Source organism: Ornithodoros turicata, chromosome 10 (assembly GCF_037126465.1).
Source record: "Ornithodoros turicata isolate Travis chromosome 10, ASM3712646v1, whole genome shotgun sequence".
Taxonomy (NCBI): domain Eukaryota; kingdom Metazoa; phylum Arthropoda; class Arachnida; order Ixodida; family Argasidae; genus Ornithodoros; species Ornithodoros turicata.
In genome coordinates, this window is record NC_088210.1 from 20016950 (window position 1) to 20038852 (window position 21903).

The 21903-nt window shown below is 46.4% G+C and overlaps 2 protein-coding genes across 3 annotated transcripts in view; one reads left to right on the forward strand and one right to left on the reverse strand.

Annotated features, from left to right (window-relative positions):
- The window catches only part of LOC135370903 (microtubule-associated protein futsch-like), a 48265-nt gene extending 42204 nt beyond the window's left edge, over positions 1–6061 (reverse strand). For both annotated transcript variants that reach the window (XM_064604810.1, XM_064604809.1), the window contains exon 1: positions 5925–6061. In XM_064604810.1, the coding sequence (XP_064460880.1) occupies positions 5925–6012 (88 nt within the window). In that variant the 5' untranslated portion in view covers positions 6013–6061. The remainder of the gene's footprint in view (positions 1–5924) is intronic.
- A 5370-nt stretch (positions 6062–11431) lies between these two features.
- LOC135370907 (uncharacterized) lies at positions 11432–21487 on the forward strand. The gene is made up of 12 exons (XM_064604819.1): positions 11432–11530; positions 12408–12687; positions 14521–14648; positions 14737–14775; positions 15297–15320; positions 15428–15565; positions 17757–17995; positions 19061–19155; positions 19707–19821; positions 19875–20033; positions 21111–21230; positions 21287–21487. The coding sequence occupies exons 1-12, from the start codon at positions 11524–11526 to the stop codon at positions 21446–21448; spliced, it is 1506 nt and encodes a 501-aa protein (XP_064460889.1). The 5' UTR covers positions 11432–11523; the 3' UTR covers positions 21449–21487.
- Positions 21488–21903: the final 416 nt, after the last annotated feature.

Sequence of the window (21903 nt, forward strand, 5' to 3'; positions counted from 1 at the left end):
TGTACGGCGCAGCACGTACAGAAGGCAGAAACGCTGTGCTAGCGTGACCAATTATTCTACGAGTGCCTGGTTCCTTTTCCTAACCTTTCTATACGTTGCGAGCTCTATGCTGGACAGACTTGTTAAGGGGGAAAGCGCCGAGTCATGCTTATATGATACGAGACGTTATTCCTTGGCCGTAATGAGATTCCGCGAGTACCGCGCGTGTGCGCAAACTAGCGCGCGAGCTGACTTTAGGAAGAAACTTCGAGGTCAGCTTTCGTGGGTAAGAACGTCAGCTTTGTCACACTAACGGCAGACATCTGTTCCGCGAATAATTCTATGCTGGGAAAGTCGTGGCTGTTATTTGTTTGAGCGGCTGTCATGAATCGAAATTTGGTTTATTTATCTGCGCGGTTTTCGTGCTGTCTGGCACTAACGATTCTTTACGATCGACCGCTGAGGCTTGAGGCTGAGTATAGTCGAAGAAGAAGAAGAAAAAAAATTGGGCACAAGATGTAGTGCCACAACAATTAGTTCCTTTAGGGACTAAATGCGTGGGGCTAAATTAATGTCGTGGGCAAATGAATGAATGGATGAAATGAAATGAATGAATGTGTTGTGGGTAAATGAACGTCACAGAGTGAGGTCTACATTTCACGCTTTTACTTCACAGTCTCCACGCCGAGTCTGGGAGGTGACACCGGTTCGAATCCTGTCGCCGGCTGTGCTGTCTGAGGTTTTCCCTGGGTTTTCCGAAGACCTTCCGGACGAATGTCGGCACAGTTCCCCCTGAAGTCGGCCCAGGACGCATACTAACCCCCCCCCCCTGTCCCCCACTCCTTCCTGCTGTCCCCTCTCCATCTGTCCACATCTGTACGCCGCTCATAGCCACAGTTGCTTCGCGGCGTTAAACGAAATAAACAACAACAACAACAAAAAAAACTTCACAGTCCCATATTACACTCTTAGAAATGAACTTCACCGCATAGCACGCTCCTAGCAACCATCATCTCGAATGGTATGGTAATGGCAGGCGTACGCCTTTTTGTGTGACAATTATGCAGAACATAATTGTAACAGAAAAGGCGTACGCCCCCTGTTTTGAACAAATCAGGAGAGAGAAGGATGTGATTCGAGATGATGGTTGGTTAGGAGGTGAAGTAAATGCCATTCCGTTTAATGCATTAAGTTTGTCATGGGGCTAGGGGGATTTATTGGGGGATTTATTGGCAGAAAAAAAAAGGAAAACGAAACATAAAAGGGGAAAGGTCAGCCATGTAGCATGCCGGCTTGCTATTCCTTAAACAAAAAAATAAAAGAATAAATAAATATGTGGCTAGGGTATTACATCGGCACGCACACACTTGCACTTCTCCGCATAATGGATCCCCATCCTCGCATATAGAATACTTTCGAGGATGCCCAGACCATGGCCTGGTTCCGCTTGAACGTTCACCTTGGTCACGCGTTGCTACACCGTATCGGGATCGCCTCCTCACAAGACTGCACATTATGTAGAATGCCGGAGGACACGAAGCACATACTGCTCAGCGGCGAGGAAGTGCATTGGACGGATACATCAACGGACATCCTTGCAACGCTGCCTACACTCTTAGGAATGAACTTCACCGCATAGCACGCTCCTAGCCAACCATCATCTCGAATGATATCGTTATCTGCCCTGATTTGTAGAAAGAGGGAGGCGTGCGCCTTTTTTGTGACACTTATGCTGTTCATAATTGTCACAAAAAAGGCGTACTCCTCCCGTTTTCAACCAATCAGGGGGCTTAATCGCTTCATCGTCGTTATGGTCGTTACAAGCTAACGAGTGGCGGGAAATTCAAAAAGGTGGGCACGTGACACACTGCGCGTGACGTGTAGCACGGCCTCCACGTATCGCGCAAAGAGCACCGTGCACGTGTTTTATCACGTGCCTACCTTTTTAAATTTCCCGCCCGCCTTTTTGAATTTCCCGCCGCTCGTTAGCTTGTAACGACCGTAACGACGATGAAGCGATTAAGCCCCCAGGGCAGATAACGATATCATTCGAGATGATGGTTGGCTAGTAGCGTGCTATGCGGTGAAGTTCATTTTTAAGAGTGTAGGTAAAGAAAGCCTGCGTAATGCCTCCTCATGTAGACATATTGCGTGTATCCACGCGAGCGACGTCCCCTAGGAATATTCCAGTGGAAGAAAAATTGGAGCGAGGAACATATGAAGTTATACGTGACACAATATGCGCCAGTGCGCACAAAGCACACATTCGAAGGTCGTCTATCGCACAAACGTTCATACTGAAAAAAAAAAAAAATTGAAAAAAAAAAAAAACACGACGAGATTCACAACTTTCGGAAACGAATGGAAGGGCAACTGTTACAATTTTATTTCAATTAAAATGAGTTCTAGCCATATTCCGGCCACAACCACGGAACGAATGCTTCCATGTTGAGAATTTGCACAGCGCCGGAGTATCGGTACTGGCGCACTGCGCACGAAGCAGATCAGACACATAGCAGACGACAGAGCCGATGGTACCCATCGGCTCTGTCGTCTGCTACGGAATGTCTTGTGGCTGAGCCATTGGACGTACGTCCTCCACGGTTAGAAGAGCACGAAAAGACATGACGTGGCATCAGAAAGCAATGACGTTTTGCGCATCGTCCGCTGGAGTGTTTCGGAAAATGTCGCTCGTGTGGATATACGGATATAAAGTCGGGATGTCGTCCGCTTAGCCGATCGCCGCGAACGATTTCAACCGCAGGGTTTCTGTGGCCAGCAGCAGCTGCTCATGCGGCTGATGACGGCTTGTCTCCATAGCTACGGCCGCCGAAAGCACTGTCGTGATTGGCGGACTCTTAATGAATACGTCACGTGTCTGGCCAGAAACATCAGCAAGATTCGACAGGAAGGAAGGAACGAACGAAAGAAAACGCAGGGCCACGTCGAGTTGTTTAAGCGATAAGACTTTCTTTATCTAGGTGGGGTCGCGTCTTTGCATCAAGAAAGCACTCGGAGACTGGCCAGACGTCTATCGGCAAGCCGTGTTTCACTCTGTGGTCTCCTTCCTCGGGACGCTGGTGGAACACACGTCCTTTTAAAAATCTGGTAGCGAAACCAGCCACCCCAAAGCGTGTTGAAGAAGCCGGCTCAACGTAGATTTGAACTAATCTCTCCGTATTTCTCTTCTTTTGTCAAACAAAATCAAACCAAACCAATCCGGTAGATGGGGTAACTTCGCCAATAATCCTGGCGGTTACCGTGGTACAGGGAGCATCCCAAATGAAGACTACTGAGGGATGCTTGCATGTTTTCTGTGGTGGGTAGTCCTCTCGGACTGCCCAAATCCCAGAGCAAGAGGGTTAGCACCCCCCTCTCCTGTGCCACCATCATCTCTTTCCCTCCCTCCCACACTCTTTCACCCTCCCCTGGGTGCACCGAGCCGCAACTTCAGAGCAGGCTGACCGCACCTTCTCCCTCCAATCCGGTATGTAAAACCCAAAGAACGGTGCACGGTGTCCGTATACGTGGACGATCCGGTTGTGGCATCACAAATCTTCACTATAGCGCATGATGCGACATTCGTGCTTACTTGGTACTTCACAAACCAGCGTTTGGAAGCCATTTACGGATGTGGGAACTGCCGCTACGACCCCTCGGTGATCCAACGTGTTGTTACGAACGCCATCCTTAAAATACCAATGGCAAACTCATCCGACAAATGTTTAAAGGAGATTGAGGACTGTTTTGAGATTCAACTAAACAGTACTCAGCAAGTTTTGTCTCTCGTGGCTTGACAGCTTGTCTGAACAGATACCGGAAGTTACTGACAGTAACGTCATGTCAGGGAAAGCGAAGGCTATAAAGTTGTATTGCTAACAGTATAGTTGCATTGCCAACCCTATAGGATGGAACAGCGCAACGCTTGCTGATGTTTGTTTATTGAATTTTGCCGTCCTACGAATGGCAATACAAACTGCAGTACTATTTTTGACGCGTGATGTGGGCCAACTGTAACTGTATCTTCTCGGGAACAACACAGCAAAGGATGCTGCGCCCCGACGACCCGTTTATAGGCCGCGCAAAGTTTAATTGGCATGTATTGTATTTAACTGAAATATGTTGAAGGGTGACTGTGAGCGTCATGAGAAAGCGTGCGACAGGGTTTGTATAGCTATCTTTTACTTTCGAGGGTGCGCGCTACTGGAGGTGCTGTAGTCATTTTCGAAACAGGAATGCGCTACAATGTATCCCGCACGAGCTCTGGAGCTCGTGCATCTATAACGCCCTGAATGGCGTCTTGTATAGGCTACTTGATAAATTCTGGCAGTTGATGAAGTCCTTTGTAAGAGAACAACAATGTATAGGGCTTTTGCTTTCAGGAGCAGTTTTGTGAGCAGGAGACAAACTCGTACGCGGCGGTAAAAAAAGCACACACACACACACACAAAAAAAAAAATGTGTCGGACGTTTTTATGAATTGACTCTTAGATGTCAGTTTTTGAACAGTCACCTATTCATCATCATCAATTTGAACAGTTCCCACTGCCATGATCTCGCGTATACTGTCGCTTCACCTTTTTTGTTTTTCTTTAGTCACATATCGCGGAGGGCCTTTATTTGCAAGCAGAACTACACTTCTGAAACGGAATCCCGAAGAGAGGGTTACCGCATTATGCTTTCTTTTTCCTTTATTGCCGCATTCTGCTGTCAGTCATACCGATACGGCGAATAGCGGCGGTACAGTTGAACGCCTTCTGTCGCACAACGTCAGCTTTCGAAATAGGAGAGTCCAATGAGACCAGTACGTTTTTCACGCGCAATTCCAGACGATACAAACCTTTATTGACAACTCAAGTAAGCACGGCTGTATAGGAAGGCGACAGCAGTGCGATCAATATGGCGAAGACCGGCTCAACGGGGGTAGCTCTCAAAATTGACTCATGACACCCCAGAAAGGAGTGAAAAAATAAGTTTTCAATTAAGTTTTTTTTTTTAAAGTTCATTTTCGTGCGAACAACGGAACACATAATCGATAAGTAGCGATGTGACAGTAACGTACTGTAATGTAGCTGAACAATCTGATCGACTGTTATAGATCCTGACGTGTATAGTTCGATTGAACTGCGGTACAATCGGGTTTATAACAGCCGAATTTTGACATAAATGCTCCTCGTCTGATTTTGGAGCTGCGACTGTAGTATAACCCCCCCCCCCCACTTCTACACTAAAAAAAATATATAAAAAATGTCACGCGCATTTCGTCTTCTTCAACTGACAATGCGCAGGATTTAAAAGCGGATACATTGAGGTCCCGTACAGTTATTAAGCTTCGCAATAAACGTAGATTTTGGAGATTTATACGTAAGCTCTTTTTTCACGCAGACCGGCTTTGACCGGCGACATTGTGCCTGCCCGTTAGGCGGATCTTTCCCTTCGTGGCAACCTTTTCGCTGTCGCATTCCGAACTGCGCTGTCGCAAGAAGAAATCAGCGCCCTGAGACAGCCACTCCCTGAAATACACCGGTACTCGCGCAGCTCGAAACCATGCAAAGGTACTGCAACTCGGCGACGTTGCCACTGCATTTGTAATGCGGGACTTCTAATGCGGGTTGGCAGAAAGCCTGCAAGGCGCAAAGAAATACGTGAAATTGATCGCGACTGAAAGGGAATTTACGCTTTAATATTTCTACCGCGAATTAAGAACGTAAGCGAGGTGCAACTTCAGAGAGCATTTACAAAGAAACGAAACGAATTGATGCCTGTTTTGCGAGCGATGTCACTTGTATCCAGTGGAAGGCTGAAACGGTACGTGATTCGACATGACGTTGCCGGTGCGACACGCAATCCATCGTCTGCAAGCTGTCGCATCACAACCGGGAAGGAGGCATCCGAGGAGGAAAGTAATCCGGGAGCAACATTATCAGAGATGCACACACACTCACCCTTTGCGACACGCTGTAAGATAGGTTCCTTGTGTTCCGGTGCCCAGGGTGGGCTGACTACCAGGAGGAGATAGCCGCCCCCGCCCATGGCACTAGAGAGCACACGTCACTACGTCTCTGGAAATGGGCAACCTCGTTATCCGACGGCTAAATCGCAAATGGCGGAGCAGACGGCTCTGCAGAGGCAGGGCTGAGGTCACGTGACGCTCCGCGGCGCGCCAGCGTTGCCACGGTAACGGAGCGCCATTTCTGCCGCCGCTGTCATCGCAGCAGACGAATGTCGGCGGTTTTATGCAATGACTTCGGGCTATAAATAGGCTAACTTTGTCTCGTCATGTCCGGCATCGTGTTTGTGGAGATTTAAGTGAATTGCCGTCGAGATCGATGGTTAAGCGTCGGAATCGTTTTTCAGTCGGTGCCCTCGGCAAGGACCGGCAAGAAGAAACTCGTACGGAATGCAATACACGGAGTGAAATACAGTGAAATACGGAGTCTACATCACTGTGGTGTGTGGCATTACGATACTAGAAAATGTACCGTCCCTTTCAATTCGAAATTAATTTTCTATAACTAAAAATGTTCGTGGCGAAAGAGGTGCGGAGTACCGCAAAATGATTAATCATAAGATGGACAGATATAGAGAGAAAAAGAAAAAAAAAAAAGAAGAAAATATTGGTTGGCGTTTCACTTTCTACGGTAAATGTGGGTGAAAACAAGGGCATCAAACAGAACGGAGCCCGAAGACTCTGAATTTGATGACGCAATGTACGGGAACAGGCATTCGGAACAGATGTCACCGCGCTGGGACTCTCGGTTGTAATGACATGGCATGGTTCGGGCCAAAGAAGAAAGCCACACTGCGTCATTAGTAACAAGAAAAAGTCATTGCAGATAAGCGTACTACGTACCCGTACGAACACGCGTGCGTTTCTGAAAAAAATAAATAAATAAATAAAGGGATGGGGGTGATTCTGTCCGTTTGAGGAGCCCGCGAGGTCTTGGGCGTAGAATTTACTTTGGCGACTTTCAATGTAATTTCGAAACTATTTTCACAATTCGACATTTTAGCTAATAAATCACATCAATTTAAATAGTAATTGTATTAGTTTAATCTTATCAGTCCAATAATTTACATGAACTTAATTTTATCAATAATTTAACTATATTAATTACTTACATTATTCGTCGCAATGCCGCAACGTTGCCTGCAATTTCTTGATTGTCAACCGCATAAACGACTGGAAAGAACTCTACAAAATTTTCTATACTCTAAGAAATTCTACGTCACAAAATGTGATACTGCATTACAGGGCAATTATTGGCCGCAAATTGGTCATAAATATTGGTCGTATCTTTTCTTTTTTTTGTCATTGGTCACCGTCACGTTAAATTAAAACAACCCCACAGGGGGACACAGCTACAGGAGCGAGAGTCTCATTTTGATTACCGTGAAAGCTGTATTGCTTTACCAAATTACAATGTGCATTGTACGAGCTTTGAAGTCGCCCTTGGCTAATGAAGATTTGAATTCTATTGTGCGTTACAGAGAACGCCGCCGGTCGAATGTCGAACAATGAAGTTACGTGACACAATATGCGCCAGTGCACACAAAGCACACATTTGAAGGTCACCTATTGCGCAAATGTTCATATTGAAAAGATTCACGGCTCGGTGAAACGAATGGAAGGGAAACTGGGAAATTTTTATTTCGATTGAAAATGAGCTCTAGCCATATTCGTCTGCAGACATTAACAGGTTACGTTCCCCTGACTGTGAAAGGTGAGGACGGAAACATATTGTGCTGTGTCAACTATAGTGTGTAAGATTTTGTATGAGAACAGTAAATGAGATATAGAGTTTGCAGATTCATAAAAGGAAAGGGGGAACGGGAAATGGGGGAGAGAGATAAAACGATGAAAATAATGGGGCAGAGAAAAGATTTGCTTTTAGGCGCAATTTAAGAAATGATGAAAAAACACAGTTTTTTCTTCTCGTAATAGGCTACTTCTGAGAGTGGTTATTTTAACTGCAGCATTATACCAATGAAACCGTGTCAAACATAACAGTAACAACAACGGTAATAATAATAATAATCTCTAAAAACTGAACTTCACCGCATAGCACGCTCTGCGCCAACCGTTGCCACGAATGATAGGGTCATCGCTTCTGATTCGAGGAGACAGTGGGGCGTACGCCTTTTTGTCAATGATCATATATCCAAATTGACACAAAAGGCTCTGTCTTCGAATAAACGATAATCCTATCGTTCGTGGCAATGGTTGATGCAGATCGTGCTACGCGGTGAAGTTCAGTTTTTAGAGTGTAATAAAAAAAAAAGACCACTTGGGTTCGCAAACGGTAGTGACATATTTTGCTATACGAGGTTAAATATTAAATGACGTAATTATTCCCTTCCTGCGCTCATCTTGCAACAGAACCGACCAGACAGGAAGATTTCCCTTTGGCACATTGTATAATCGCCCTCCAAATAGCTGACCTATCGGAGAGCTCCACCCATGCGGTTCATCATCAAACATGCATGCCATGCCGTGTTGGTCCACTCTCAGCCCGACATGATCGTGTCCATGTGCCACACATTAGTGTTCTCTAATGCATGCGTTTGTGCAATATTTATTGTCATACATTATTCAATACCTACACACATTACCGCTAGAATTTGATTTCAAGATATCTTTTTGGTACAACGAAGAGAGAGAGAGAACAGGATACAAGGATACAAAAAGAATACAGAAGGGGCTAAGCCAGGTTTCTCGTTTCCAATGAGTTATGTTCCTCAGTGTAAGCACCCAAACACGGTTGAAATCCCGGGATTCCCTGTGTGTCCCCTATATGAACGCAGAGATTCATTTTTAAACCTAGACAAACGTGACACGCTCTAGACTTGAGCTTCAGTGATCCATTCGCATATTAATCCTATGCATTGGGCATGTATAATAATTAGGAACCTACAGTCTTCCATCCAGTTCATTGAATCGGGTGCCAAACGATACGCATGAGAAGGAGAGCTCACCTAAAATGTCGAGGATTCGGAGTAATTAGCCTCACGTGAATTGAATTGAAAATTATCTTTACAATGAGGCATAAACATCTGGTCCTTTTCTTAAACGACTATGTGCTACGAGGCGGTTATTTCGAGTTTGGGATCTTTGCCTAACTAGCATGCTATATATTTACTCGAGCAAATAGATAATAAAGGTTCCAAATATTTCAAAAATTTCAGAAAATGACAGATGCAGATGATGCGGCTGCACATCACATCTAAAATGCTGCATGGGCAAAAAATCACAAGTATGGTACATGGTATATACCACGTACCATACTTGTGATTTTTCATATACTATGACGAAATATAATGCAGCAATACGGCACATAAAAACCCACCCAGGGAATATGCCGAAGGTCTCGCCTCAGATACACCTATAATGCGTTCATGGCGAAGAGGGACGTTTACTAAACCTATACGCGTAGTTAGTGATTAATTAACGCCGCCTGATCGATCAATAAACTGTCTCTTTTGGTTTAACTTCTGACGGTGAGATGGCAATTATCAAATTACGGAAGCATTAGATATTCTCTGTGTTCGACCTCTCTTATTTAATTCTGTCCTTGCATGTCAATCGTCAAAAACCCTGACACTCCCACTAAGTAGCGTACATGTACAGGGTGTTTCAGTAACCGTGTCAAACAATTTTATTTATAAAAGCGTGTTACAAAAAAATTTGACAATTTGTGACAAAGGGCGTTTATCTATAGGAAACGTCTGGCACATACTACAAAGTGATTTTATCAAATTCATTTTAAAATCAATAGAATTACTTGAATGGAACTCTGAAATTTGTTAAATCAACGTAACATTTTTCTCAAAACCAAATCAGATTGGTTCCATTCCATTACAAAAGATACTCCCCACCACAATAGTAACAGCTAAGCGAATGCTGTTTAATTGGAAATGTTCATAGTTTCAGAATTTATTTTCCAACTAAAATTCGATAACTTTATTTATAGTACGTGGCAAAAGTTACGTGCGGATAAAAATGTATTTGGTCACGTATTTTTCCGTAGCGTGTTTTTCTTATCTTTTTTTTACATGGTTACTGAACCATCCCGTAGGTATCGCGCTACGGACGTCGAATTTTATAAAACCAAGTGCGAGGAAGTGGGTCCACGAAGATAAACAACACATGCGTGGATGCCGCCTGTAAAGCGTACTCTGCCACACACAAAGTATGCACGCGGCAAAGCCTACTTGCTGCAGTACGCGTGTGGGTGGCACGGGTAAGCGGGTTATTCGCACTCAGATTGACTGCGAATATTGTAAGCAATTAACAATTTATAATTCGTGTTATCGCGAAGTCTTTGGCATGTCACCTGCGTGTCAGTCTCAGTGAGAAAGAACTGGGTGAGGTGACAGGCGTGTATACAAAAAGAAGTCAAATGAACAGTGAGATCTGCACCACGTAAAATACGTGTCGTTTTTTGCTCATCATACGCCATTGTTGGGTTAGATTAAAACATGCTACCAATAAGTTGACTATTGTCGTCGCGTTCACTATTGTCGTCGTAACTCTTGCCGCTAGCGGGACAAGGCTGCGGTATGACTCCTGCGGCAAAGTTCGACACATCGTAGCAATATTCACTACTGGAAGAGAATTTTTTTTTTTTTTGCGCAAAACACAGCGTTGTCGGAGCACAACGATTTATTGCCGCAGGCCTAGGTATGCCACGGTGCAAACAGGGAAGAAGGTTTTTCGTCCCCACAACGGACGTCACGACTCATGACCAAGTGCCGCCATCTGTAGTGGGGGGAAAAAATGTCTTCGTACGAGAACGGCGCCAGCGTTCAAACGCTAATAATGAGTCAGCCTGTTTCCGTGGCGACATGCTGCACGTGCTGCAGGTATAGGACGGCAGATTGACCTCTACCCAAGAAACGTCATCATGACGTTAGTAGACAGACTGAAATCGAAACAAATCGGAAGGGGAGGGCTGGGTTCCACGAATGAGCACTGGTTCGCTGCCTCCTATTGACAAAAAAGTAGGACCGAAGGTCGCATCCCTTTCAGGGACCATCGTAATCCCCTCAAGACCTGGGCTTTCGAGTGCGACCTTGTTCGCTCGTAGCTTCGAGCGTAGTTCAACTCTACCAAATTGGCGGCGCTGTCGAACACTATGACATCATTTGCTTACAAACAGGGAGAGCTCAATTTTGACCACCTGGGCATCTTTTGACGTGCGCTGGAAATCTCAGGCACACGGTGCTGGAAGCAATGTTTACCTCCCCCACATTGCTACCGCCCTCGGCCGGGATCGAACCCGCGATCTTGAGCACAGAAAGCGTTCAAACACGTATTCATTCATTGTGTGCCACGCACACAATGCAATTCAATAAATGCGCACACTTGTGTTCATTTATTGAAAGCATACGGAATAATTCGCTTCTTTTTTCTTTTTTTGTGCAGGTCGAAAAATGAGAAAGAAAACGACAAAAGTGCACGAGACAGTCCGCGCTCCGTGCTGTGAACGTCGAGCATTGCGCCATAAGCTCGAGCTTAATATCGTCTAATTAGATTAATCTCTTATGACAGGTAAGTTTACATTACGTATCTAGCAACTGTATGGTGCAAGAGCAGACGTTATGAAGTTACAGGCAGACGATGTAGGTCGATAATGGTGTTGCAAGTCGAGGTACGCCGCAAGTCATGGTGGCACTGAGGGGCCGAATATCTGATGAAATGTGAGACAGAAGGAGATACATGGATATCGACCTACAGTGCAGTGCTGAGGGGCAGCCCTCTAAAGTGTCCATGTAAACTTACAGGGGTGGACACAAACCGATGGCAAAATTATCTGGTGCGCAGATTTGAACGCCAACGGAACTTGCGTCACTTTGAACCGAGATCAAGGGTTGCTAAAACCTCATTGAACACTCTTTTCTCTTTTCTTTTTTTTTACCAACATTAGTTGGTGACGTGATGAATGTTTCAGTGAAAATAAGTCACTTTAGTGAAGCAGAGTCAAGCGTTGGATTCGAGTTAAGGGTCCGTTGATGTCGATCCAAATGTTAATCGGCGTTTGTGAAATCGGGCCCTAGCTATTGAATACACATTTTTCGGATATTCTGTTGCAACCAAATTCTGTCAACCAAAGCAGTGGGCCATGTGACCAATGAAAGCTGGCGATGATTTATAACGTTCGTATACGCTGGTCGAGAATGTGGCAAAAATATCGTGGAATAGGTTTTTACTACATAATTTTTTGGTTGACCCTAACACTTGCTTAGTACCCTTTGGTACACATAAACTGGTACCGATGATAAGGTAGACTAACCAAAATTGTGCACTTGTGGAAGGCTCCTCCTTCAACCCTGCGTCTTCATCGGAGCACTATTTTACGAGCGTACCATTCTAGGAGCCCCTGATCTAAAGCATGACTGTACATGATTGTACGTAACTACATGCGCAGACGGAACCGAACTGGGAGCAGGGCGCGCGCCAAGGGAATATGGCCACCCTGCGCTAGCCGTGTCCCGCCAGTCCAAATCAGATGTCAGCTATGCGGACGTGGAAGACATAGATCGCATGGCCGGCGTCGGCCCCACGGAACCGAATGCGGGGTTGAATCGGAAGCCATCGCAGCAGTCTTCGTCACCGTCCTTCCCGAGCGCCTCCTCCTTTCCGGGTTTCCAGTCCGACGTCCCGACACCAGATTTCGCGCACGAGGTCAACGACTTCAAAGATGAGCGGTAAGTAAATATTAGGTTTTACTTTTTCGTTAAAACAGAAGGGTACGAATGAAGGTGCATGGCCGATTACGAGGCGCTGCTGCTTGCGACACACTTGTCTGTAACCTTCAGCTCTGCGGCGCGACGATCACAGTCAGCGCTGTCGAGAGTGAAGGAACTGTACCAAAATGACTCTCTAGGGGAGGCCGTGCAGTCCCATGCGCAACACACTGCCATCGATTGGGAAAGGCAATCTCCGCACTGCCTCTACGGTGTGCTGGCCTCCCCCCGGAGTGGATTTGGTCCTCCTTCGTGCGTGACAACGCCGATACTGGGTCGTTCCGCCGGGAGCTGGAGATTACGGACACGAGTGTCGCAGGCAGTACATCACTAAAGAGAATGTGTTTCAGCCAATACCTGCAGTAGTATTTACTTGTCTCTTCCAGCTTTGTTCATCAATACCTGTCACCATACCATCATCAATACTATCAATACCATCAATACCATACCATCAATAACCTATTGCGCTGGATTTGCGGCTTGCAGTACGAAAATGGTTCAATGCTTTACCTACCTAAATGGGCGCGAAAAGAAATATGATAAATATAGTGACCTAACTTTATCTGTTTTTGAATGTATAGTTTCTTTAGTGTTACAACGCTTCACTGAGACTGTTGACAAATAACTCAAAAAGCGTGTTCCTAAACGCACAGACTTGTTTCCAATACGGTCATTGCTTCGTTCATACTGAACTCGATGAATTAGTGAACGGCTCCCGTAGAATTCTTCGTTATCAACTACGACAACAGGAGCTTAATTGTGATCTGATAACGATGACGGGTACTTTGTTATCACTACTGCAGTAGTAGATGGAAAGGTGCGTACTGAGCCAACACCACTCCTTCACCGTAGCGGACATCTAGTGGAATACGCGGAAGTCCCTACAGAATATTCTAGTGACAGAAAAAGCACGAAAAAGCGGTAACATGACAGAAGTCATGCAGCTTGTTATGTTGAAGATCCGCTCGGTGCCGAAACAAGTGGCGCACTTAGCAGACGACGACGTCTGCGTTCTTTCCTGTCGTCTGCTACGAAATACCTTGTGGCTGCGCGGCAAGATATTCGGCACAGTTAGCAATGAAAGAAAATACGTTGAGCGCTCACGCTTACGTGGCGGCAGAAAGCTACGACGTCTATTGAATCTTCCAATGGAGTATTCCGGGGAATGTCGCTCGTGTGAATACACGGATGGAGTCGGGATGTCGTATGCTTCAGTCAGTCGCCGCAGACGACATCAAGTACGGGCTTACTGTGACTACAAGTGTCTGTGCGCCCGATGACGGCTCGTCTCCATAGCTACGGCTGCCGAAGCACAGACGTGATTGGTTCCCTCCTAATAACAACGTCAGATCGTTTAAGCGGGCAGGCTCTTTACTCTATAGTTGTGTTCAACTTAAGAAGGAAAGGGAATGTAGCCCGTCAGTTGGCCCGTCATGTAGCCCGTCAATGTGTGCAATAGATGCAATAGCGTGTCAGGAGAAATACTGTAGCGCCACCACGCGCCATCAGTAGGAGAGCGCACTTTTTGCTACAGCGTAGTGTCATGCGACCAGTCTTAGCAGCCAATCCTGAAGCAGTGTGAGTATGATGGATTACATTATGTGGCGCAGGGAGAGAGCATGACCTCTCTGCGTCCAGCCATCCTATCTGCGGCGCAGTAATATTTTGAGAGCTGACGGACTAGATTTCCTGTCTTTCATAAGTTGAACACGACTATAAGTGGTGGTGCCTGTTCTTTTGAAAAGAAAAAAAAATCGTCAAGGCCATTTGTTTGCTTCACTATCTTGTGTGTAGGGAGGATAGCCGCCACACCCAAGCTGCAGTTGTTCCCAGCGAGGCCATCTACGCGGCAGGCTTCTGCGTGATCCTCATTGTCTTTTCTGGACTGGCTGCTTCTACGAGGCACCTCTTTAAGCAGAAACGTATTTGTACCTCCATTTCAATATTTGCGCTTCACGTAGTAACGTTGCTCTGTCCAGTTTAATGACATCGCAATTCATCCAATCGCAGCGATCGTGGTGGCGCCGCACAAGAGAGGTTTGACCCCAGGTTAGCGCCACTTCCTGCTTTTCACACCTCGTAATGTCGGGCCAGTCGAAGCGACGAGATCCTGAAACGACGCGCTGCTTTCCAACCTTCATCCCTGCTTACCTTATCGCCGACTCGAGCTCTATAATTTATCATCGGCGCTATATTACATTCCACACAGTTTGAAATTCGCGCGCAGAAAGACGTATGCAAGACGTCAGAGCGAGGAAATGTGGGCGTTTTCCTGACGCCTGGCTTCGTTCTCTCCTGCTGCGCAGAATTCTTTGCGTCGCTCTCGGTGAACACGTCATGGAAATGTCACGTGAGCCGGTGAGGGGGTTCTCCGGTTGCTCCTTCCCGTAGGCGTGGGTACGCTGCCGATTGCCACGGCAGAATAACTCTCGAAATATGTCGATTTCGAGCTGAAGGGACAGCAGGGGAATTGTTGGATAGTAGTTGCATAGCAGGAGGAGTCAAATGGTCCTGCCAGACGTTTTTACTTCGTTTTCCTTTCTCCTTGTTCGCTATTTTTATTCTTGCAGAAGAGAAAGCGAGGCTATCGATGGGTAATGTTCAAGCCATTCTCTGTAACACGTTGATGCGCCTGTTGCTTCTCGCTATTTGCTGGTAATGTCAGCATTTATGAAACTCTTCTTTTTTTTTTTTTCTTCAGAGGCTCCTCCTCTCTTTTTGTGCGGTGTCTCCAGCTTACAGGGAACATCCGACTTGGAAGGTCTCTGTTCGCATGTGGTCTACACTGGGGACTTGGACATTATTACCGAAGGAACAGATTTTACACTCTTACCCTCAGGTAAGGCGATTCCAACAACTGCCCGCAACCTGCTTTGCTTGCACGTAGAAAAATAACGTGCGCCAGCGCAAAGTATACATGCTGCCATGAACATCCCGTCATTGTCCCTTTACGCTGAAATATCACGGAGAACTGCGAACTTTATGAATGACATTGCATTGTATGTGGGATATTACGTAGTGGCATGTGCTGAGGAAATACAGTGCGAAAGATTTACGTCATTTAGGTCAACAATGAAGATATATCGCTCGTGTCAAAAGTTAAAGGAAGAGCTCGACGATCGCAAGGGGGTGACCGCCTAGAACAACGAATCCGACATGTTACACTGTAACGCTGTAGTGAATGAGGCACTTAAACACAGAAGGACAAACACAAGCTTCACAACGTCCGGTTGCATATTGCAGTCGAATATAGTGGCAGTTGAAGAAAAGGCACCAGCTGAAGTGTTCGGATAGACGACGTTTCACCTAATTTGGGGAGCAATTACCATCTCCTAGTCCCCTACTTCGCAATTGCTCCCTAGTTCCCTGATCCCCGAAATGCACTCCCGAACACTGCAAATACTCCCTAAACTTCGCGTAAATGCAGTGTTGTACCCGTTACCGAAATATGGTATCGCGATACCGATACTCGTTACTTGAGTAAAAAGTATCGAAATACCGATATCGATACTTCTTTTTTAAAGTAACGAATACCGCTACCGTTACTAAAAAAAAGTAACGCGATACTTTGCCCGATACTTTTATTTGAAACACGAAGATGATGCAACATAGGAATACTGTATCGCTTACGTAAACAGTTTTGCAGTAAAAAGACAGTAGACTTTTATCAATAGCTCGTTCTGGAACTCGTCTTCTGCCAGCCTTTCAGGCCGTGGTCTCTCCGGCAGTTGGCAGAGACCAGTATGACAATTACGTTAGTGTCAGGCCCACACACCCTGGAGTCCGATTACCAAGGAATCCTATCCGAAGTTAACAATACCACAGTATATGTGAGCGTGACTCAGTGCGACACGGCAGCTAAGCAGTGGAATCCAGAGCGTACTGTCAATGACTTGACCTCTGTTCGTTGACCTCAAGTCTTTTGTTGTGGTTATTTTCTCCAGTTTCTAAGAAAAGCAGTGAACATGTGTTTGGTATAGTAATTCTATAATTCCGGTTACGGAGCACTTGGACATGTCCACAGGCTTCTTGTCGAGGGCTAGGCGGACCATTGACAATGAACAAGAGTGAGAAATGTCGTCGGTGAAGAAAGGGTGGGGCACTAAAAAGTATCGGTATCGGTAACGATACGGAGATCGCGTTACCATAAATTTGTAACGGAAATACTCTTCCGATACCAATTTTAAAAAGTATCGCGATACGCACTCCGATACCGAAAAAGTATCGATTACAGTAACGGCGTTACTTGTAACGGCGATATGTACAACACTGCGTAAATGCAATGCTCGTCAACTGGGACCGCCCACTCATCCGTGTAAGGCTTCTGCGATTGGCTACCATGGCTACCAGCCTTTGCACGACGCCCCCGCTACGCGATGTAGTGCTGGCTCTCTCTCCCCCCCCCCCCCCCCCCAGTCTACCCAGTCCCCACTTGGCCGCGCCGCACTACTTTCGCGCGCGCGGAGCGATTCTGGTGTGGGGGCGGGTAGAGTCACTAAATACCCTGTATTTAGTGACTCTAGGGGCGGGGTCAAGTGTATGGCCACTGACTATACTCCCCAAGAGGACTGTCACCAGCTCTAACGGCATAGGTTAGCTAAGCATGATCGCTTTCCACGCCGAGGCTGGGAGATGACGCGGGTTCGAACCCCTGCACGGGTTGTGCTGTCTCAGGATTTCCCTGGGTTTTCCGACAGACATTCCAGGCGAATGTCGGCACAAACTCCTCGCCCAGTGTGTTTCATTGAATTGTGTTCCTGCCTGGACTGCATCACAGGGCTTGCCCTCGCAGTCCTGTTTATTATTGTATGTTGTTTTTTGTTGTTTGAGAGCAATAAAAGAAAAGAAAGAACTCCCCTTGAAGTCGGCCCAGGACGCATACTAACCCTCCTGTACCCTACTCCTCCTTGCTGTCATCTCTCGATCTGTCCATGTCTGTACGCCTCTCATAGCCACAGTTGCTGCGCGGCACTGGCATTCTTCTTTTTTTCTTCTTAGAGTGCATATTAATAGACGGTGTTTTCAAACAGACGCACGTGACTTCGAGCGGTTCCTGTCCCTCCAGTCTGCGAAAACTAGCCTGATGGTGTCCATACCCCTGGGACCCCTACGCAGGGTCGTGGACACCTACTCTCGTTGGCTGCGCTTCGGCAGCGACATCGCCCGTGTCTTGGGAAACACAAGCGGGATCCAGGGCCTGGAGATCCGCCTTCGGCCGTCGCTCGCCTTCAGCGTCGAGGAGCTGCGCATGCTCCACGTCGCCTGCATGGTATATTAGTGAATACATGAAGAGATCGTTTGTCTAACAAACAGTGGTTGCTGGTCATAACTTCGAGCTTTTTATGTCACCAATAGCCTCAATCAGCGTGTCAAAGTGTCAACAAAATCATGTCAGTTACGAACCAAAGGCAAAACTTTGAATTAGTCACTCATTTTGAATGTGTAATCTTATTACCCTATACAATTATTAAGGATCTGCAGCGCCTCAACGAACGGCATGTTTAAGCTCCGCCCTACGCTCGTTCCTATTGGCTGCAATAGCTAGCCGCATCACTCTACTTCGCGAGACGTAGTGCGAGAACACCCCAAGCAGCACAACATCGTGGCCCAATACTGGACCAACATTGCCAGTATTGCCAACATTGCCGGTGCTGCATGTCGGTATTGCCAATATTTGACCAATATTGCGCCAAGTTGTATCAACGTTGGACCAAGATGTTGTGCTGCTTGGGACCAAGACCGTATGATTTCTATATAGGGAGCACCTGGTGGTATACTGCACTATAACTTTGTAGTGCACCGAGGATGACGAGGGGCTAGTCAGTTGCCTGCCCCGTGATTTGATTGCGCGCTTTCCTTCCCATGAACAGCTGATTCCTTTCCTTCGGCTTCCGGCCGAACGGTCGTCCGGAACAAATGCTCGTTACTAAGTCTACCTGGCCCCGTCAATAACCTCTACGGCGGAGTAACTCTGTTCGGGTTGACGAACTACATTTCGTGCTGTTCTTAAGTTGAACGCGGGAGCGCAGGTTGAATACATCAACTTAATCGTTCTCATAGCGTAGTATAATTTGATTAAAGCGCTATCTCCATGAAGTAATATTAAACGTTTAATTAAAGTGTCCGATTTAATCACACCACTAAGTATCTACGCCATGTGATGAACTATATCGATGAACCTTTTAACCATGTAGCCCACAACACGTGGAGGTGGGCCTGCTTGGTTTTGCGAAAGTGTGTGTCGTCGATATTCTTCTACGTTGAATCCGTTATAATTCCTTCTCTACGCGAATCAGTAAAATTCTGACGTTCGTGGTGACACTTTCTGATGCAGGAAATGAAAAGCAGCAACCCGGAGCTGCTCTTCGTGCTCCGCCTTCGGTATTCGTATATCCTGCGGAACAACACTCTGATGGAAAATATTCTTAAGTACGTTCACTGTGTTCATTGAGAGGGCTGTGTATGCTCAGAGAGCATAGGTCGGCAAATTAATTCATGATGGATACTAGATGGACATCATTCACCATCACATCTTGTAGTGTTGAATGATGGCTTACGATGTGATATGATGGTGAAGTTGAAGGTTTGGAAATCGATGTCCAATGGTAGGTTTTAAATTTGGAGTCGAATGGTGTGCTTTGTAGTTCAAGTGTTCCCGAAGTTGAACTCCAATATGGTGGGCTATATGAGATGTTCTATGATGTGGAGGATGACGTGATGATGCGATAGAAAGATAAAGATCATGTGATATATGATGTGAAGGGTCCCCGAAGTTGAACTTCAATGATGGGTTATATATGATGTTATAAGATGTTCAACTATTATATGATGTATATCAAATGATGGGTTATGATGTTGATGTGATGGGCTGTGAGTAATGCCCCGCCATGATGTTGAATTTTGGGAAACGTGACGACCTATGTCAGAGACATGAAATATTGAGATGTTTCATATTTAAAATTTAGTTCATTCCGTTACAGCTGTCCCGATATTATCGTGTTCCGAACGGAGCACCACGAACTCAATAGCAAAGTACTGAGAGCGCCTAACCCTTACAGAAGATATCTCGGTGCTGACATGGCGGAACTCTTCTTGGTAACTGACCTTATACAAGTTAATAAGAGCCACAGTTAATGTTTCTCTTTCAGTTTCAGGAGGTCGAAAAACTAAAGGCGCTTTCTCGAGCCAACGTAGAGCAAGAGTGGTGTTTTACTCTTTCCCTTGGAGGTCTCCTCTACAAGTACTACATGGGTCTCAACTTCGGGGATGATGCTATTACAGGTCCCAGTCCTATCTCGCTGTCCAAGGTTCGTAATTAATTTTGGCAATGGTAAAAAAAAAAAAACGTGGGCGTAATAAGGGCCAGCACCAAGTCAGAATAACTCAGATTTGAAGATACTAGGCCGTATTCTTAAACAACCCTCTACTCTACACCTCACCTCGACCCGAGTGAGTGGAGGAACGAAGCGCTGCTCCACTTGAGAAGCCATTACGCTTCAATGATGTACCCTGTGTGATTATCCAGCGAGAAGCTTCTCGTGGCCGTATTTTTAAACGGCCCTCCGCTCTACATCTCACCTTAACTCATGAGAAGCCACTTCAGTGACACGCCCTGGTGATTCCATTGAGTAATCCTTTTTTGCTCCAGTCCTAAGCTTGTCTCAAGGCGCTTTTGTGGTGCATAGTAAGTTCTTTTAGTCGAAACACCATGTTCTGTGCCGGGTTCATCGACTCGTAAAACAAACCCCATAACACCATCCAGGCTCGACTGGAGGAATGCTGAAGGAAGCATCTGCGCTACCTCGAGCTGCTGGAGGTAAGCGACGAGTATTTACTCCGCTTGGGGGACGTTTCGAGTCAAGGTCAATTAATGAATCGTAAAACCGATCTTGAGGAGGAGCTGGAGTGGTGGGTCGAGTCAAGGATCGTTCAAGAATACGGCCGTAGCTTCAGTAGCTTGAAGCGGAAGACTGAGTTCGAGGGGTCGTAATCTCGAACAGAGACTGCCGTTCTACCGGTTTAACAGTGTACTGCTTGCGACACACTTGTCTGGCCGTGGTTGTGCGGTCCCCTACCGGCGGTGTCGCGCGCGAAGGAACCATACCATTATCGTCTCTGATGGGAGGTAGTGTTTCACACAGCGCCACTAATCGGGAGAGATCATCTGTGACAGTCGACATAGTCGAGCGCCTAGTGCGTCGTCTGCTGGCATTCTTTCTCTCCCATGCTAGCAGACGACACCCAAGTGTCACAGATGATCTCTCCCAGTTTCGCGCGCGACACCACCGGTAGGGGACCCCTACGCCACGGGCTGGAGATTCCGGACATGTTTTCATATTGCACACATTGCCGTCGCCTACATATGATGATCACGTTATGCGCAGATATGCGAACGGTTTTCCGTGAAGCGCTATGACGATTCACGCACGAAGTCATTGTATTCTGTGGAGCATGGCAGCAAGTCCTGGGTTGGCTTCGACGACGCCAGTAGTATCGGACGGAAAGTATGTCTGTCCCTATTGTAAAAATGTCAGTATCACATTCTTTTGCCTTGTTTTAGGTTCGTGCGATCCAAGAGAGCAAGGTACCGCTGTGCGTTGCTGCTTACCACGTGGAGCTGGATGACCACACCCAGAAGTGCGGAGAAGGACCAAGTCCTGTCCTCCACAGGCTGAAGGAATTAGTGAGAAACTTCAGTAGACAAGCGCGGCATAAAGATTAGGTGCCTACAAATAAAACGCAATCAATATTTGGCCATGTACGTTGTCGGTGCATTGCTTCCTTCACTTCTATGTTTGCAACGCAATTCGGTGTTAACAGCTGATGTTGATCCCGTGTACGCACTCCGAAGCAACTGTGGTAATGAGCTGTGTGCAGATGTGGGCAAACAGTGAATGCAGGAAGGAGGAGTGGGAATAGGAGTTAGTACGCGTACTGGGCCGACATCTGCATGAGGAATCCGCCTGGAAACCCAGGGGGATTCGAACCTGGCCTCTAGCACGATATTGGAGCTGCCACTCGTCCAGGCGGGTACGTGGTTATGTCGTTAGCAATAGTTAGCCTCTGGGCCACATGCTGAAAAACTGACCCAGAAGTGGTACAATGTTTGAATCATTCTGGAGGACCAAATGTGCTCGAGTGCTCGACAGCCTTTGCTACCGATGTCTTTGCCATCGA

Excerpts from the sequence above, each read along its gene's own strand:
- LOC135370907 (XM_064604819.1), top strand. Across the intron at positions 17,996-19,060 it reads TGCTCCACGTCGCCTGCATG|GAAATGAAAAGCAGCAACCC; the intron begins GTATATTAGTGA and ends TTTCTGATGCAG. Across the intron at positions 19,156-19,706 it reads CTGATGGAAAATATTCTTAA|CTGTCCCGATATTATCGTGT; the intron begins GTACGTTCACTG and ends ATTCCGTTACAG.